We start from the raw sequence: 19,184 nt of genomic DNA on the forward strand, positions 1-19,184 counted from the left end.
GTTTATTATTTGGATTTATTTGGTTTATTTATGGTGTGAAGTTGTTTGTCTTCTGATCTGAGAGTTCCTTTTGGAAATTCATGTTAGTTAAATGTATTAGAGCTAGGCAGGCTAATGGTTTGCACATGATTTTATGTACTATTATAAGTTGAATGTAGGAGAAATGGTGGGTGAGTTCCAGGAAGGTGGTGGGGGTAATAATAGCATGCATTTTTGCTTATTTTGAAAAAAAAAAAAATAAAAAAAAGATTTTTTTAGATGCATGTAGATACAATAACATGAGAACTAGTAGTAGCCAGGTAGCAGCCAATCATAGCTGTTCATTATTCTTGGCAAACCTAATTCTATCAGTTCACTATGTACTGTGAGATTAGTCACCATCATACCTAGCACAGAATATCACTTTATTCTCCCTCTGTCTCTGGCAACATGGCTAAAATGTCTCTTCTCGCCCTATTTGTGGCCAGTCTCATTATATTAGTTTTTTCTAAGACAATGTAGCAACTGTCTTGAGCTTCTTGACTGTTTACTGTTTCTACCAACTGATAATATACAACATGAGAGCTGAACATGCAAGAGATGTAAATATTTAAGTAACATGGAGAAAACCTTTTGCATCATTCCGGTATTGGTAAACATTTAACTCAACAGCAGCACTTCAATCAAAACACACAACTATGTCCATAATTTATGGCGAGATCATAAAGACGAGCTTGCCAAAGGCTCCTACAGCACACTCTAAAAGATCCCAGCTACCAGAACACATGGCAGGACCTACTGCTATTCAAATATGTCCTCAGGGTACCAAAAAAAGGTAAGAAAAGCCATACTATAGACTACATACTCACCAGACTGGGCCAGAGCAGCATGACTATAAGTTCTTTGTCCAGTTCCAGGATCTATAATGTTACAAAACATTAAGACCCCTTAAAACAGGTAAAGATGACTATGACCTAGTTGTGGGTGCATGTGCGCTGAAATAACCTGAGGTGTGCTGAGGATCCATGATCTGGGATGGATAGAGTGAAATTAGGGAAATTACTCTGCATGCGTTAGAGGCAGGTAAGACAGTGGTCTTGAATAGTATCTTGCCTTCACCAAGAATGATGTCCAGACACCAAGATAACCAACTGGATAAGTAGTTAGAGTCATTCTGTGGGGATTCAGTATATATTGGTCAAGGATGAGATGGTAAAGAATGCTAACTGCTTCAGCAGGGATGACTTACACCTCTTATACCAGGAGTTCTGCAAACTGGCTAATGTCTTTGAAATAATGCTAACTGCTTCAGCAGGGATGACTTACACCTCTTATACCAGGAGTTCTGCAAACTGGCTAATGTACCTTTTTTAGGCAGTATTCTCCAACTGGACAGTCTTACATAGCAATCTCATACTAATTTGTACAACATCATGGTGGGATTACTCCATGCTAGAAGGCTAAACAAGAAGATGCCTGAAACTTAGGTTCTGCTGCAACTCAAATACATTATATTTTAGTAGTTACTGAGACATGATTTCATTGCAAATGAAAGCACTCCATTTGTTGTAGGGTTTACCACATATCATGCCTTCAGGCCCTTGAGTAACTATGGTGGAATTTATGTGTTTGTCAGAAACATCATCATTTCATATCAAATTACTCACAAACCTGACTTAGATCTCCTAGAGATCCAAATCACCCTTAACAAATCCACTTATTAATTCATTGTTATTTATAAACCCTCATCAGTTTTCCCCAAAGCCCATGGAAATTACCTTAACACCATTGAAGAATTAAACATCCAACATTCCTGCTACAGGGTGTAATTACCCAAGCATTACTGTGCACATTTACACCTCTTAAAATGAATATGCTCATATTGTCTTAGACTTTGTAATACCAACTAACCATTAGAGGCTCTAATATATTTGACCTGTTCCTTATTAATTTATCCCCTGCCTGTGTCCTACTCTGCACATCCTCTCCTTTGCTAAATCTGATCACAAATCAGTCATCTTCTCTGTCAGGTGTAGTGGTAACCCCCCCCCCCACACACACACACACACACACACACACAAAATGAGACCACCTTTATGTATTTCTTCAGGCCAAGGCTGCTTCAACTTGTAGAATATCAGTGCAAACTTTCCAAGAATCTCCCACAAATGATCCCAATTCACATCTGACCTTTTACCTGCACATAACAAAGACATAGAAGGGTAAGAAGCCATCTGCAAATTCAGGAATAAACCTCTTCAGTGGACCTCCTGCATTGATAAACTGTTTAATAAAACATGGAGAATAATGAGAAGTTGTAGACAATCCCCGTCTGCCTAATTCAGGACAGCACTGAAACATGCCAGCAAGGAAATTAAGAGCACTAATAGAATATGTAAACTAGAGTAGGAGCATATAGTCACTTCATTTTTTTCTTTGGTATATTTCTTCAATTATATCAGGAAATTAAGGAATAATGTCCAAGAATGCATTGAGCTTATCCATAAAAATATTGTACATTCCAATCCCAAGGATATAGCCAATGTAATAGCAGACACATTTAGTGCTAATTTTATATCTGTTATCCATATTACTGCCTTCAGTATCCCTGAAAATGTATTTTCTCAAGAAATCATCTTGAATCAAGTCTTCAAATTCTTGTCAAGGTCTAAAATGCTTTTATGGGACCAGACTCTGTACCAGGCTGCATTGTATTCAGTGCCAAGTATGCACTATCCAAGGCGCTAATTAAACTGTTCGGCCTTAGTCTGTCTGCAGGGTTTGTACCTGATGCCTAGAGAATAGTCACTGTGACTTCCCTACACAAGGGCAGCTCCTCTACATACCCAGATAATTATAAGGCCATCAGCCTCACCAACATTTTTAGAACACCATGCAATGTATAATAGTACAACTCATTTGCAGAGTCATGACAATTTAGCTGATCTAGAGACCTATCAGTTTTGTTTTCTGAAAGGCAGGTCTTGTCTAATGAAACTAGTAAGCCTCTTTCAAAAGGTTGCAGAGGCTGTGGACAGTGGTCACTCTGTGCACAGTGCTTATGTTGATCTGACCAAGGCTTTTGACACTATTCCTCATGCTGGTTTTATTGACAAATTAGACAAATTAATATAAACCCTTGTATTTTCTGCAGGATTGCAGACTGACTATGTAACAGATCCTGAATTGTAAAAGTTGCTGGTACCCTCTCATGATGTAAAATTGGAATTAATGAGGTACTACTGGAATCATGCCTGGACCTTTTCCTTTTAGGCTTTTATTTTGCAGACATCAATATCCCAGAGGTCTGCTTGACCAAGTTTGCTGATAACTGCAAGCTGAGCTCTGCTATCCACAAGTTGGAACTGGTATCTTCTCATCCACTGACAATAAACAGCTCCAGCATGAGGTGGAATATGACGTGTCTGATGTACAGAAAATGGTCTTAAGCTAAATGCAAAAAAAGTACATAGTGACATTCATCAAAAAGCTGCTCCAACCTCATATATTATAAATGGCACTCCTTTTCAAACATATGTGGTCTTAAGAGACCTAGGTACTTATGTGGGCAACTCCCTCCCATTTGATCACCACATTTCCTTCATAGCCAGGTAATCCTTCAGTCTTGACTGTGAATTTTCAAGAATCTATCTACAGGATCCAAAGATGTCTTACTACTTTTGTACTAATGCAATGTGCCCTGTGATATATACAAATTAGAGCATATCATTCAATTGAAAAGGCCCCAAAGATTTCTGACAAAGAAAATTAAAGGCCCTAAATCCTTCAAATATCCTGACAGATTGGCATGATTCTCCTTATACTAAGTAGCCTACCAGCTTCACTAGGTGACTTCATACCTCTTAAGAGTACCTCATTACGAGGAACGTACCTCATTTGGGGTCTTAAAATGTTCATGTGCCTCGAAGTTCCACTTTGAAAGGGTCTTTCACACATTCATTGTTAGGACGTTTTTAACTGATATCCATGGTAAATACAAATGAATCATAATAATTCAATGAAAGATCTTTTTTATAAGTAAAACCAGCATATTTTAGCCATCATATCGTCTTCCAAGTTGAAGTTGTTAGTAAGCCATTAGTACATGTTCCATATTTTGTCCATTTGTTCCACATTATGAAGGCTAGTGTTCCTCATTTTGGAAAATGGAAGGTTGAGAGCTATGGGTGACCTCTACTTTGCTTTACAAGCCATGAAAGATCCAGTTCTGCTTGACCTCCTATTTTTCACAAACTCAGTAGCTCTACAAACATCCTCAGTAGGGACTAAATAAACAAGAATTGCTGGGGGGATATGTTCCTAACTCAGTGTATTATTGGCCTGTGGAGTATGTGAATGTCCCAGAGATTTTTTTGTTTTGATTCTGGTCTTTTTTTACATTTTTAGTCTGGCTTTATGAGCATGTCCCAGCTCTGGCTGCAGGGGTAGGGGGAGGGTGCTTACAGGTAGTTTCAATGATCTTAATGAATTCCATCTCAAAGTGAGTTGTACTCACAATAGCTCTCATTTAGTCTTTCATTAGTTTCACCTGTACTTTTTAACCACAGAGAAAAGTAGCCTTTCAGGAATTTTATGACCTCACTTGCTGCTACCTTGCAGGAAAGCATATGAGTAATGCAAAGTTGAGACATTAGTAAATGGATTTTTCTGTTAATTTCATTTCGTATTTTATTTTGTGCTGATTTCTGACTGCTACTAAGTGCTATGATGTTATACATGACTCCTACTTGCTCTGTATAAAGCATAAGAATGATGCAAGTTTCAAACAGTAGCAGAATCAGTCTTATTTTTTTCATGTTTTGTTTTTTTATCTTTTAATACTAGCCAAGTGTATTGGTTTTCTAACCTGCTGTAAAAAGAAACACATGTGAAACAAGCAATATAGTCATTTAAAAAAATGAAGTGCAAAACTTACTGTCACAGTGGGTTCTGTTCATACGGCAACCTGTGAAAGTTATACATACTAATTCTGAGATCGCTTTACTACAGAGTAAGGGGGGTATGTCAAGAGATTGTTAAGATTTAGTATGAATTCACTAAACTGTACTCTTTTGACTATACTGCTCGCAGTTACACTGTGCAGAATCAATAAAGGAAATAAAGAGCTGCACAATTAAGCTAAGTTTTTGACGAGTTCATAAAAAGTAAACACTTAGTCTTGTCCAGCCACACCTACCACAAACACACACAAAAATGTAATAACCTTATTGTTTCCCAGTGATCGGAGACTGAAAGCTTTAACAGGAACTGAATATCGTTAACTGTGTTCACCAGAGGGAATGAAAACAGGGCTGCATAAAGTAAAGTGAAACTAGGAGTAGGGCTGATAATGATGTGATGGGTGGGTGGGGACAACCGGGAGGTATCAGGGCACGTTTCTTTAGGTCAGAATTTTAGACTCTGGGATTGTCCCTTTAACTTACCATTTCATGTCAAACAAAGTTCTGGTCTCCTTTAAAGTTGGTTTTGATGACTGGGTGGTTAATCACCTCTCTAAAGGTATATGTTATTTGAATTATGAAAATAATTTATTACAGTGCTAATAAAAGGTAATGAGTCTAGAGGAAACACTTTCTTTAGGGCAAACCTCTCAGCTGCCCAGATTTTCACAGAAAGTCCAGATTTTTGTTTCATATTTTTAGTCTGTACTTTATAAAATGTGTGTTTTTTTGGCAAATCATTGAGGATTGAAGTCACTGAATAATAAAAGACACACGAGTCCCAGATTTCATATCCTTCAGAAAATGCATATTAATGCAAAACCTGTTATTCTCTCAACTTTCTAAGTTTATAAGGGCAGTATTTAACATCTGTCCCTATTTTTGGGTCTTTGTGCCCACATTACTTTTGTCTTTTATCCAGATTTCTTACTCTGAGAGGTTGAGAGGTATGCTCAAGGGAATTTCTTTACCTGAATATATCTTGCCATTTTGAGAAAAGAATGAATACAGTTACATCTTTTATTCAGATCTATTTACTATGGAATCTGCAAAGCACAGCTTGTGGGTAGAGAAGGTTTTGTGTGAAATTTTTTTTGTACATTCAAATTGCATTGTCATTGCAGATATTTGCATGGAGTGGGAGGTTGGCATAATGGTTAAGGTGTTGGCCTTTCAAGCACAAGGTCCAGGGTTTGATTCTCACATGGGGTAATTGGCTAGGCTTAAAATGGTCCACAAGGGCAGTTAGCCTAGTACTAATCTATGAACAATGTTATATCAGTGCATTTGAAGCCAGTGGTAAGACTTAAACTTCAAGGTCCCAAACTGTTTTCTATACCAAAATTACTGAAGTATTGCCGAACATTGCCACCTACTATGAAAAAAAAGAGCAATGAAGAAGGGCAGCAGCAGTTGTCATAGTTTCAAGACTACTTTACCTCGATCAGCTGAACAGTTCAGCTTATTCAGATCCAGGTAGGTCTTTCCCTCTATTGGTGGAATGATGTGAGATGCTGCCGTGGGATCACTGAAATTTCCATTTGCAACCTCATTCACCAGTTTCTTCAGGGTTAAGCCACAGTCCCAGCTTGTGGCAAAGTACAAGTCAGAGGTTACAGATAAGGCCTAGAAGAGTGAAAAATATTAGCAAGATTATTGTCGGTTAACTGCAGCAGTGAAAATGACACTGACATTTCAACCAGTTAAATGTTTGTATTGCATTTCTCTGCATTTGCTCTCTTTGTCCTTGATGCTTATTAACCATGCTTACATTCTGATAATCTTACTGGTTGGTTCCTTTAAAGAAGAGTCACCTCTCTTTGTTCTATTCTGCCTCTTTCAGATCCCTCTTCTCTGTTCCCTTCAGGTGCCTCCCTGCTTCACTGTAAAAATGCCATGTGTTTAAGCAAACATGGATTCCATAGAAACACAGTTAATATCTAACAATGACTAGACATTAGTTATGGCACATCTGTAGAATGTATTGTGCAAGAGTCATGTCAAAACCAGTTATGAATAGGCTGAGACACTGTCTGACAGTTGATATTATATGATAGGAACAATAGGAACAAATGCAGTCACTGATTTTTGACTTGTCTTGGGGAAGGTAACAATTTATTGATCGCTGTAGGTTTAAATGATGCAGTGTTTTGCAGAACAGCAAAAAGGGTTTTATTAATCTATGAGCTAAATATGCCAGTCTGGTAGCAGGTGGGATACCCTGACAAAATGTTCTGCTGCAACTCTTTTAGAACCATGTATAGCTCTATTTTCGGTTCCAGATTCTTGGAACACAAAGCTGTATTATGTTTTTCCTGTCTCCACTCATGGATGCAGGCTAGAAGCTTCCAGCCTATGTAACAACAAGAAATATAGCAACAGTGTTTGGCAGGGTACAATATGACACCTTGGAAACTCTGGATCTGTTATAATGGAACAGAATGATGTCGAGTTAAGTTCCTGTTCCTGTTTTTTTTTTTGTTCCTATTTGGTTTCTCTCTCTCAAAGAAGAAGAAGTATGATGGTAGAAATGAGCCATGAAACAGCTACAAATAGTCCAGTATTGCAAGAAACATTGCAAAATAGCCTCATATCTCAGTCAGTATTCTGCAATGCTGCTATAACACAAAGCAGAGATATATATAACGAAGTGGCAGCAATCCTACCCTTGGTTATCCTTTTGTTAATGATGATTTATTTCTAAGCACAAAGTAGTGATGAAGTCATACAAGTATGTGGAGAGCAAACTACAAAAGACACTTCAAGATCATTCCAACAGTATGCTGGGAAGTATTGCAAAGAGCACAGCATTCATGCTGATATAGAATTCTGCTGCCTGTCTGTAGGTCTTACGTCATCATCACCACCACCATCACTGCATCTTTTGGGACACGACTTTTGAACTTCAAGAGCATTATCACTTGCTCTCTTACAGCTCAGCAGTATACGACAATATAGCTGAAAGCCTCATATAATAGGAATGTTCAAATAAATTTATAAATGTCACATCCTACTTTCATCACTGAAAAGGCATTTTTATTTATAGTCACCCATGAGTCATCCTCGCACAGTACATCATTGTGTTTGATATCCTTCAAGTGGTCATTAAACATATTTTCTCCCATTTCATACCAGGCACCAACCACCTCACTGTCTCCTTGTTCAGACTCTGGCTCTGAGTCCTGTTCCATTTAAACAAATTCAAAACAGTCATTACTTTTCTCAGGATATGAAACCATCACTCACATGGTCCAAAGTAGATGGTAACCTTTGATTATTGTCCACTATAGACTGAGCTAAAGATAAGTATTTTCGATACTTCTGGGAATTAACACATATACCTTAACTTTTCTCAGCTACATCCCTTAACAGTATCTGAAAATAGAGCCTCTTCTTGCAAGATACTTTTAGTATTGTTTGATTTCAAGACTGCTATAATGAAGGCAACACTTGTTCCTTTTCAGTGCAGGTAACAGACCAAGCAAACCAAGCTAAAATAGCTCTTGGTCAACCGTATGCCATGTCTGCCTACGGATAACAGCAATCTGTAAGCCTTATCAATGCCCAGTGACTTCTTTAAGAAGCTAATCTGCAACAACATCTTAGTTTTCACAAACTGTAGACAGTAAGACCCTTCTTTACTCTCCAAAATTCTACTGAGCTGCAAATTATGCCTGTCAGTCTGTCATCCAATGTGACTAATTTCTATTAATTGTATACGATTTGAATGCTCAGCACCACTGAATTATTCCTTACATCCAACCCTCAGACGTAACCCCAATATACTGTTCTTTTGGAAATTCACTAGAATTATCTCCAGGCTTCAGGAAATGTTTCACAGAATGATTCAACAACACCAGCTAAAACCATTTTTACCAGCACATAGCTCACTAGTGGTCACTTTTTCACTAGATGGTAACTTCACTTGGACAAGGTGCACCTCATAACCTTTTTCATTTTCCGGAAACAGTTCTGCTTTTCACATCAAATGACAGCATGATGGAAATGACCAGTAGCTCCACCACATCCAAAAAAATCATGTCAAAAAGCACATTTTAAACCAAAACAATGTAATTTAGTTTTAACCTTCAGAGTGGCTGAATAGCACTACTGACCTCATGAAGCACCACAAATCTTCAAGGATTCAGATTTTAAAGTTTACATGTTCACTGCTAGTATTTTCAGCAAAACAGGATAGTACAAGCCATTTCTGTCATGTGGCTGAAATTTGCATAATTTTATGTCTGTAGCAAGGCCCTCAACATGATCTGTATTGGGGGATTGGCTTCATGTACCTCTTAACTAATATAGCCAAATCTAAGGTCAAACAACCTTGCTATGAGCTATTAATGTTGTAGATCTGAACTCGCTTCATTAAAAGATAATAGGATTGTGGTTCACTGAAAAATGACATAATCTAGTAAACCACATCCATACAGGAAGACGCTTATTGCAGTCACTAGCACCAGTAAACACTACGATAGTGATAAATGTTTGCCTATTGAGGATGGGCATAACAACTGTGTAATACTGTAAAGCTGATTGTAGTCACCAATGTAAGAACAACTACTTAAGTTCATACAGCCCCATATCAGGCTGCTGCATGTTAAAAAACAGGTGCTTTTCCATCTATCGACAAACAAGCTGTCTTCATTGTAATTATAATTAGTTCAACATACATTTTAAACTTAACAGCAAATATTTAATTTAATAATATTTGTAAATGCAGAGCATGTACACATCTGTTTATAACATGTGCTTGAACTGTAAAAATACCCTATAAAAGAAAAACACCATAAAAGAAATGCAGAAATAGTAGACAGAATGGATATGGGATGAACAAACACAGCTAAATTCCCATACTAGGTTTCAGCAAACTTCAGAGAATAGATGTTTTGTAAGAGACCAGTTCTTGTTTTTGTACTATTTCCTCATTAACCACAATGAAGCAAGTGGGCAAAACATTGTATGAAGTTGTCTTGCTACATTTAATATCTATGGCAGCTTGCTGTTTACACAGAATCTCTGATATACGTAATACTATTATCCCTGCAAATTCTGTTTTTCTTTTTTATGGTTAGCAGAGTTTTAAAACTTGCTTTCTTTTGTATGGTGAACAGAATTTGACAACTTATAAGGCCTAGTTTTTGCCAACCAAATATACACATTACTGTTATTTCTGAATGGTGTAGATTTAAGTTCACTTACTGGGATGGTATTTTACTCAGTTTTTGTACATATCTTGTCTAAATATTGTATTTATTTTTTATTTATTTTACATTTATTGACCAGGATAGTCCGACTGGAATCATGTCCATTTTCAGCGGAGGCCCGGGGAGAAAAGCTCCAAGGCAAACAGCAACAAATAATAATAATGAAGCCACTATACAGAAATGACACATACAATGAGTAACAATTTCAATGGTTAGGATTTACCCCTGGTTATAGCCAGGAGACATAAAAAATAATAGTAACTTGACTAAGATAATTTATTCACATTTAAGGTATGAGTTAGCCAAGCTTGTTACAGTGACAAAGTCAGTTTAGAGCCAGATGTTGTTTGAGTCTGGTTTTAAATTGGGTTAGGGAGGACAGCAAAGTAATATCAGTTGGGAATAGGTTCCAGACTCTACCCACAGAGTTTGCAAAGAGGGAGTCACCAGCTACATTGCTAGTTTTGATAGTTTGTATTAGTAGTTTGTTTGAGGATTGAAGCAGTCTTGGATTGCTATAGGGAGTAATAATATTTGTAAGGGTAGGTGTATTATTAGGATTTAGGAGGATTTTCTTAGCTAGAATCAGAAGGTTAAATTGAATAAGACTAGAAAGTTCTAGTCACTCAAGTTGCTTGAGGTTGATGCAGTGATGTGTTCTAAAAGGCAGGCCAGTGGCAAACCTGGCAATGTGATTGTAACATATTGACAGTCGATTAAGAACAGACTTGTTTAGATTAGAGAGAAGGGGTGAAGCATATAGAAGGGTTGAGAGTAGGTGAGACCGGGCTATGGCCATCTTAACTGGAGGAGTTTGGAAGGCCTTTATTCTGTATAGAGACCCAAGTGTTTTATTGATGGTCTTGATCACTTGATTTACATGTAGATTCAATTTGAGGTTATTATCAATAATGACACCTAATAGTTTTGTAGAAGTGTCAGGAGAGATGATTGCCCCATCTTTTGCTTTTAGGGTGAAGGCAAAAGCTGTAGATCTATGTGTGGGTGAAAATAGCAGCATTTTAGTTTTTTTTGGATTTAGTAACAATCGATGTTCAGAGAGCCAATTTTCAATAATATTAAAGGTGGTCTGGGTAGCAGACCTCAATTCTGCAGGAGATATAGCTGAGCAAATCAGGGTGGAGTCATCAGTGTATTGGATACAGCTAACATTAGGGATGACAGTATATAGATTGTTTATAAAGATAGAAAAGAGAAGGGGCCCAAGTATGGAGCCTTGTGGAACTCCAAGTGTGTTAGGTAATAGGTTAGAGAATTTGTTCTGCCAGAGAACAGTCTGCTGTCTTTCACTGAGGTAATATTTAAACCACTGAAGGGCTTTAGAATCAAGGCTATATGTCTGCAGGGTGTGTATCAACAGTTGATGATCCACCATATCAAATGCCTTGGAAAGATCCAAGAAGAGGGCTGAGGAGGTTGGGAGAGTGGCCTAATGGTTAAGGTGTTTGACTTACAAACACAAGGTGCAGGGTTCAAGTCTCCCAAGGGATAATTGGCTAGGCTTAAAATGGTTCACAAGGGCAGTTAGCCTAGTACTGATCTATGAACCTATATTTGATTATTGTTACAGTTGTTATTAATAGTATTGGTAAAAGCTAGTAGGGCGGAGGTGTGGATGGAGGCCATGTTGGGTATCGGCTAAGAGGTGATTCTGGATTAGGTGGTGCATGAGTTGTTTTTGTATACATTTTTCCATGATCTTTGCAAGTGGAGATGGTATAGCTATCGGTCTAGAATTGGAGAATTCAGTAGAGGAACCTCCTTTATGTAGTGGGATTACATAGGAAGTTTTCCAAATGGTGGGAATTTTAGCCTCAGCTATGGTACGATTAATTAGTATAGAAACTGGGTAGTCAATAGCATCAACTGATTTTTTAAGGTATTCAGCAGGGAGTTGGCCAACGGAGAGTGTGGTGGGTTTTAATTTTTTGATTAAGGTGTGAATACATGAAGTGGATACTGGCTGGAAACTAAAAGTGAGTAGGTTTAAATAGGTGGCACTATCAGGGCCAGAGGAGCTGGGAGGTAATCGACTAGCTAGAGCTTGAATTGTGTCAGTAAAGAACTGGTTAAAACTGTTTGAGATATCCACAGGGGAATTGTCTCTGGTAGCAGCTGGGATAGGGGTGAATGTTTTACCGGGATGAAGCACAGTATTCAGACCAGCCCAGAATTTCTGAGGATTGTTCTGTTTGACTGTCTGCAGATTATAGTAGTATTGTTTTTTGTCATTTAAGATGGATATTTTAGTTTCATTCCTAGCTTGTCTATATTTAACATGATCATGGGGGATTTTAGTGGAGCGCCATTTGGCCCAGAGTTTGTTTCTGTTGTTGATTTTTAGTTGAGACATTTTAAAAAGCCATGGTTCAGTTTTAGCTGCAGTACGCTTTAATTGGGCAGGTGCATGCCAGTCAAGGATTTCAAGAAATTTATTGTTAAAATATGCAACTGCCTCCTCCAGTGCAAGGTGTATTAGCATCGACCAATTACAGGAGTTAAGTTCCTGCTGGAATTTGACAGGGTCAAAGTCATTTTTGTTTCTGACTTTTCTGAGTAAAGGTATTTACGGGTTAATGGCTTTTTGTTTAACTATGTAAGTGAGAAGGTGGTCACTTAGGCCAACGGAAGGGTACCAGCAGTGTACAGTTTGGGATTAGTATTTACAAGTACCCAGTCAAGTACACTTTCTTTTTGATTTGGTTTACCTAGTCTGGTAGGGGTAGTTATTATTTGTGAGAATGCATGCAGGTTAATGTGGGTAGTAGGGGACTCAGAGGAACAGGTGCCCCAGTCTATGTTAAAGTCTCCAAACAGTAGGGTTTCTTGGGGATAGTAACATGAAATCCAGTGTAGGGTGTCTTCAAGTATGGTTATATATTTACCCAGGCGGATGTACATACAGATGATGTTTATGCATTTACTTTTATTAAGTTGTAGTCCAGTGGCAAGAATTTCTGAGTTATTAACCTGAGGTGGTTGATTAACATCTATGACTACATTTAACTCAGATTTATAGAGTATTGCTACCCCCCCCTTTCCTAGAAGCATGATCCAGCCTGTGTATATTATACCCAGGTGGTAATACTTCATTGTCAGTGGTGTTGGGTTTTAGCCAGGTCTCAGATAAGCAGAGAATCTCAGGGAAGTGGACAGCCAGTAGTGCATGCAGTTCAAATATTTTGCTATTAATACTCCTAATATTAAGATGACAGGCCAGGAGAGAGTTAGCTATTCTGCTGTTTAAAGTTTTATGGCTGATGTTACAGGTACTGGGGGTGTTACTATTAGATGTGGGAGGGCCTGGGTTGGAGTGGATGTCACCACTGAGTATAAGGCTAGGACTATACTTAATGAAGAGCTTCAGGAGTTTGTTTAACAGTTTATAGTATTATTAATAGGATTAGTATGCTGGAAAAGCGAACAGGTTATTGAGTTGGACCCAGTGTTATTAGCATGACTGTAAGAGGAATGTTGTATAGCTGGGGTAATGGTATAGCCTTTTGGGTACTGATAACCAGTGAGTAATTGGTTTTCATAGAAGGTAAGTGCTAAAGTGACCAGCAGAATAGATAATAAGGAATAGTAAAGCATTGTGAGAGAAGGAGTATCGTTTTTAGGATCTAAGATTTGAAAGTCAGAGTAGCAGGGATCAGATGTTTAATATAGAGGTAGTATAGTGAGGTGGAGAGAGTATGATTAGGAGTGAGCTGATGGTATGACAGAGCAGGATGGGTGGAGTAAGGAGGTGCAGTGGATAGGATGTTGTAATAGGGGGTGTGGTTATAAGCCTATAAATGTAGAGGTACTGGGGCTGGTGGGATTTGGGGGTAAGGAGGGGAGTGGAGCAAGCCCGAGCACAGCGGGGGCAAGCGGAGCGGGGCTAACACCATCACCAGGTATATTCTTAGGTATAGTCTTATATATTGTTAAGTATGGGAGAGTGTTTAGTGATAATAAAAGGTCATTTTTTTTAACAGAGTTTTTTTGCAGTAATTTTTACCCTTTTTTACACTAATACGCCTTAAATTCTTGCAGGGAAAATGGTAGCTTCAGGTAGTGGGCTCAAATGGTAATTTACAGGGTTATATTTGAGAGGACAGGGTAGAATTACATTATACAGGGATTAATTATAAGTAATCTAGAGTAATTATGGCGTTCTTGGGGCAATTACTATGATTATAAACAGGGGAACACATTACTATGGGGCAGCCTAAGGTGCTTGTTTGTTCAGCAGTGTACAATACATGTATTACAATACAGTATAGGTATTAACCTTAGCCAACTTTTAGATGCACTTCCGGGTAGGTTGTTTGCGGGTAATGTTATTCAGGATAACTCCTTCTGGCCAAAGATTTTGTTTGTTAAATTAATTTGGAGTCTACCTAAAAATAAAGCAGATCAGAGGTGTCAACCTTTCTGGCTCTAAATCCAGCAACCAAACAAGCAGGCAAGTTAGCATGCACTTCAACCACAGAATATACTGTAATCAGTAACTCAGTGTATCTACAGACTAAAATTAAGCACCATTTTCACTGTATTATACTAAAACACATGTAAGCAAACACTAGACCTTAGATTTTACACTAATAAGTAAGCTGAGTTTCAATAAATGCCAACAAATATATGTTTAACCTGGTTGCCGTTTCTTATGCGCCATTACAATTAACACATGCTATCACTCTAAATCTGTATTCCAGAAATGCTCGTTTTCTGCCTGCAGTGAGCAGTACTGACAGACAAGCTACTGATACAGCTAACTCTACTAAATAATCATTCAGAAGGGAAAACAGTTGCTAGAATTCAGTCTCATTCAGGATACCAAACATACAGAGTAGGTGCTGTTAATAGAAAGCACATGGAAAGCTGAGTTAAGCTTTAATTGTTCAGAAAGATGGCTAAAATTGCTTGGACTGCAAACAACAGTACCGATCATTTATTACACAATATCCATACACACTAACTGCTAATGTAAGCTTTCCTTAGTCTTATACAGAGACAAGAACTGATTTAATACAAGTTGTTAAGAGATAACATACCAGGAGTCAATACAAAGTTGCCGACTAGGTCAAGAAGCACCGGGAGTTTAAAAATAGCGGTTTCTGTGGATGTATTTGAAAACTCTGATACTTAGTAAAATAGGGAGGAGTTAAGGGGCTAACACCATCACCAGGTATAGTCTTATATATTGGTAAGTATGGGAGAGTGTTTAGTGATACTAAAACACATCGTCACCAGGTATATTCTTAGGTATAATCTTATATATTGGTAAGTATGGGAGAGTGTTTAGTGATACTAAGAGGTCATTTTTTATAGAGTTTTTTTTGCAGTAATGTTTACCCTTTTTTACACTAATAAGCCTTAAACTCTTACAGGGTAAATGGTAGCTTCAGGTAGTGGGCTCAGATGGTAATTTACAGGGTTATATTTGAGAGGACAGGGTAGAATTACAATATACAGGGATTAATTATAAGTAATCTAGAGTAATTATGGAGTGCTAGGAGCAGTTAGTATGATTATAAACAGGGGAACACATTACTATGGGGCAGACTAAGTTGCTTGTTTGACCCAGGTCAGCAATGTACAATACATGTATTACAATACAGTATAGGTATTAACCTTAGCCAACTTTTAGATGGACTTCCAGGTAGGTTGTTTGTGGGCAATGTTATTCAGGATAACTCCTTCCGGCTGAAGATTCTGTTTGTTAAATTATTTAGTGATCTACCTTAGTCAACTTTTCGATGGACTTCCAGGTAGGTTGTTTGTGGGTAATGCTATTCAGGATAACACCTTCTGGCCGAAGATTCTGTTTGCTAAATTATTTAGGGGTCTACCTTAACAACTTTTAGATGGACATCCAGGTAGGTTGTTTGTGGTTTATGTTATTCAGGATAACTCCTTCTGGCCGAAGATTCTGTTTATTAAATTATTTAGGGGTCTACCACAGAGTTAATACAAAGCTGCCGACTGGGTCAAGAAGCAATTAATCTTATTTATTAGTTTCATTGTCTACGTCATTCATTGCTGCCAACCCCTGAGGACTGATCAGACTGAGCTTAAAAAGTGATTTTATGTCATTTAAAGGTTCTAAGGTTTGTCCAGTGTTAACATGTATGAGAACAGACGATGTGAGGAAAGACATATCAGTTTATTTGATGAGTGTAACCCAGCAGGTTTATTTTTGTCATCTCTCCTACTGCCCTCACCCACCCATTTATATTATGCATAGAAATACTCTTATACAATGGGAAAACCAGTAGTATCCCTGAGGGTGGGAAAACAGAATTATGAGCAGTTGAGAAAAAAAGGTCTCAAAGAATTGAAGAATTGAATCCCTTTCAGTAAGAGTGATGTTCTCAATAGCAACATTCTAAGTAAGCACTCAGTAGTGAGAGACCTGGGCACTCAGGTTGACAACAACCTTTCCTTTGATGGATACATGTCACAGTGGTAAGAAGGACATTCTTGATTGCTCATCTCATAAGTAAGGGCATCACCTTCAGGAAAAAAAGAAGTTATAACCTCCCTGTACTCTTCCCTCATCAGGCCAATAATTGAGTACAATGCTCCTTTTGGTTTGTACTTTTCCAAGTACCTGCAGCAATTGGAGAGACCACAAAGGTTCCTCACAAGGAAAATTCTAGGTCTTCATCATCTGTTCTTTGTGGATCGTCTTAAATCACTGTCACTTTATTCTGTTTTATACAGACTAATCAGAGATGATCTCTGCCCTGCATATAAGGCAATCTCTGACCCTGCTTTATTGAAAATACTGCATATCTACAAGTCAAATAGTACACGGATTACTTACTCTAAAGACCTTAACGTAGTATGTGACATTAACAGAACCTGCTGGAGGGACATATTTGTCTCCCAGAGGTTATCATACCTTTGGAACAGACTCCCACTTCATGTCAAACAGAGGACCTCACTGGCCTCCTTCAAACGCAATCTGGATGATGGAAGGGTAACTGTAAAGTCACCCCAGGGGTTCCACCTGTGTTTCTCTTGGACAGGAGCAATAGGTGCTGATCATGAAAATAAGGGTAGAACTTGACTAGGCTTGTAAGGGCCCTAGGGCCATTAGCCTAGTAACTTCCTTTGATCCTATAATCCTATGATCCTATGAAGTCTGGTGAGACTAAAAGGAAGATAAATAAGAAAAAGAGATGGTAAATCTGTATAAATAAACATCACAATTAGTAAATGGAAAATATCTGAGAATTTGAGAAATTTTTCTCATGCATTTTAGAGTAACTTAGAAAATTAGGCATAAATCCATATGTCTCTTGCTGGATAGAAAGCTGTCTCACTGATGGGATGCAAGAAGTTAGGAGAGGGGAATACATCTCCATAAAGAAGACAGTGACTGGTGGAGTCCCACAAGGATTGATGTGGGGCTTCTCTTCTTTGACATCTACTTCTCTGAAGTCAAGGCAAATGTCAAGGGCCTCTGGCTAACCATGTTTGCAGATGAGTGCAACCTAGGCTTGGTCACTGAACACCTTAATGACACAGATACCCTTCAAGAGGGTCTAGCACAGACAAATAGCTGGTACCATAGCCATGGAATAAAACTAGATGCAAACAAATGCATATCAGTATCCTTTGGAAAGACAGCCACCACTGAAAATTACCATATTGATAATATACCTCTAAAAGTATACCAGTGGTCAGGGATCTGGGAACACATGTTGACAGTAACCTGACTTTTGACCACCACATGTCCATTGTGTTGAGAAAATCATTCTACATTGCACAACTTATAAGTAAGGACATGGCATCGAGGTCCAAACAAGTCATTGTTCCTCTGTACCCAGCTGTCATCAGAACAGTCATCGAGTACAACACAACCTTTGGCACGTACCTGAACAGACAGTTGCAAGAGCTTCAGAGACCACAGAGGTTAGTCACAAAAAGCATAAAGGGAGGAAATATCAAGTCCTATGTGGACATCTCAAAGCCTTATTAATATATTAGTCTCCTACAGACTGCTGTGTGGGAATCTATGCCTTGCCTAAAAGCCATCCACAATCTCACACTAATGGATGTTCTGCATATCTGCAAAACAATTAGCATCAGAAATACCTGATCTATGGACCTAAACTTAATTTGCGACATAAACAATACATGTTGATGGGACAGGTAATTGTCTCACAGATTAACGCCTTCTCTGAAACAGACCTCACATCCATAGGAATGAAGGCTCATCCCTGACCATATTCAAACATAACTTGGACAGAGGATGGGAAATCCCAAATCTACCCACATCTGACACCTATATCCTTAATATACAGGGGCAGCCTGTGAAAGCTTGATGTGTACAAGACTGTATCATAACTATAAAATTCCTTCGGGTATTGACACGTGTCAGCAAAACTTTAGTAAATTTGGGAGTAGGTTTGAAATTTTTATTATGCTGATAGCCTAGAAACTGCCTATGAAACTATGAAAATGTCACGTATGTTCAGAATTTCACAACTTGTAAAGTCTAGTTTTTATCTGTTTCCAAATCACATTATGTATATTGGAATACTGTACCTGCATATTTCATAATGTATGAGATCCTGCCTTCCCTTGTATGAAGTAACAATGTATATAATAGTTATCTATGTCTGTTTATTAATATTATGATACTGATTTGTAAAACTACTAATCTTAAAAAATGGAGCTTTTCTCCCCGGGCATCTTGATCATCCCAGTAAATAAATAAATGTTCAACAGAACAAAATGAAAGCTTAAGTAAAGGTAAGGCTATAAGTGTCATTAAAAAATAATGCAATATAGGTGCTATTTTAATTACTCAATATGACCAGGTATATTGCAGTAGATTTTTGCAAATTATTAAATAATAAAAATAAATGTACCTGTCCCCTGCATAACACATTTTTATTATTTTTATTTATGTTGCATTTGTTCATCACCTGTACAGATTCTAGTATATGTGATATGAACAGTTGTGTTCTTATCCTGTTGTTGCTGTCAGTGTCATTGATTTCTGAATTCT

The 19,184-nt window shown here is 37.9% G+C and overlaps 1 protein-coding gene across 1 annotated transcript in view; it reads right to left on the reverse strand.

The window, feature by feature from the left end:
* LOC122811875 (transcobalamin-1-like) overlaps window positions 1-19,184 on the reverse strand; it is a 257,780-nt gene that overhangs the window by 69,823 nt on the left and 168,773 nt on the right. The window contains exon 6 of the mRNA XM_044084010.1: window positions 6,380-6,566. Within this exon, the coding sequence (XP_043939945.1) occupies window positions 6,380-6,566 (187 nt within the window). The remainder of the gene's footprint in view (window positions 1-6,379; window positions 6,567-19,184) is intronic.

The sequence above is a fragment of the Protopterus annectens genome, chromosome 9.part0 (genome assembly GCF_019279795.1).
Source record: "Protopterus annectens isolate FY-2018-M chromosome 9.part0, PAN1.0, whole genome shotgun sequence".
NCBI lineage: Eukaryota > Metazoa > Chordata > Ceratodontiformes > Protopteridae > Protopterus > Protopterus annectens.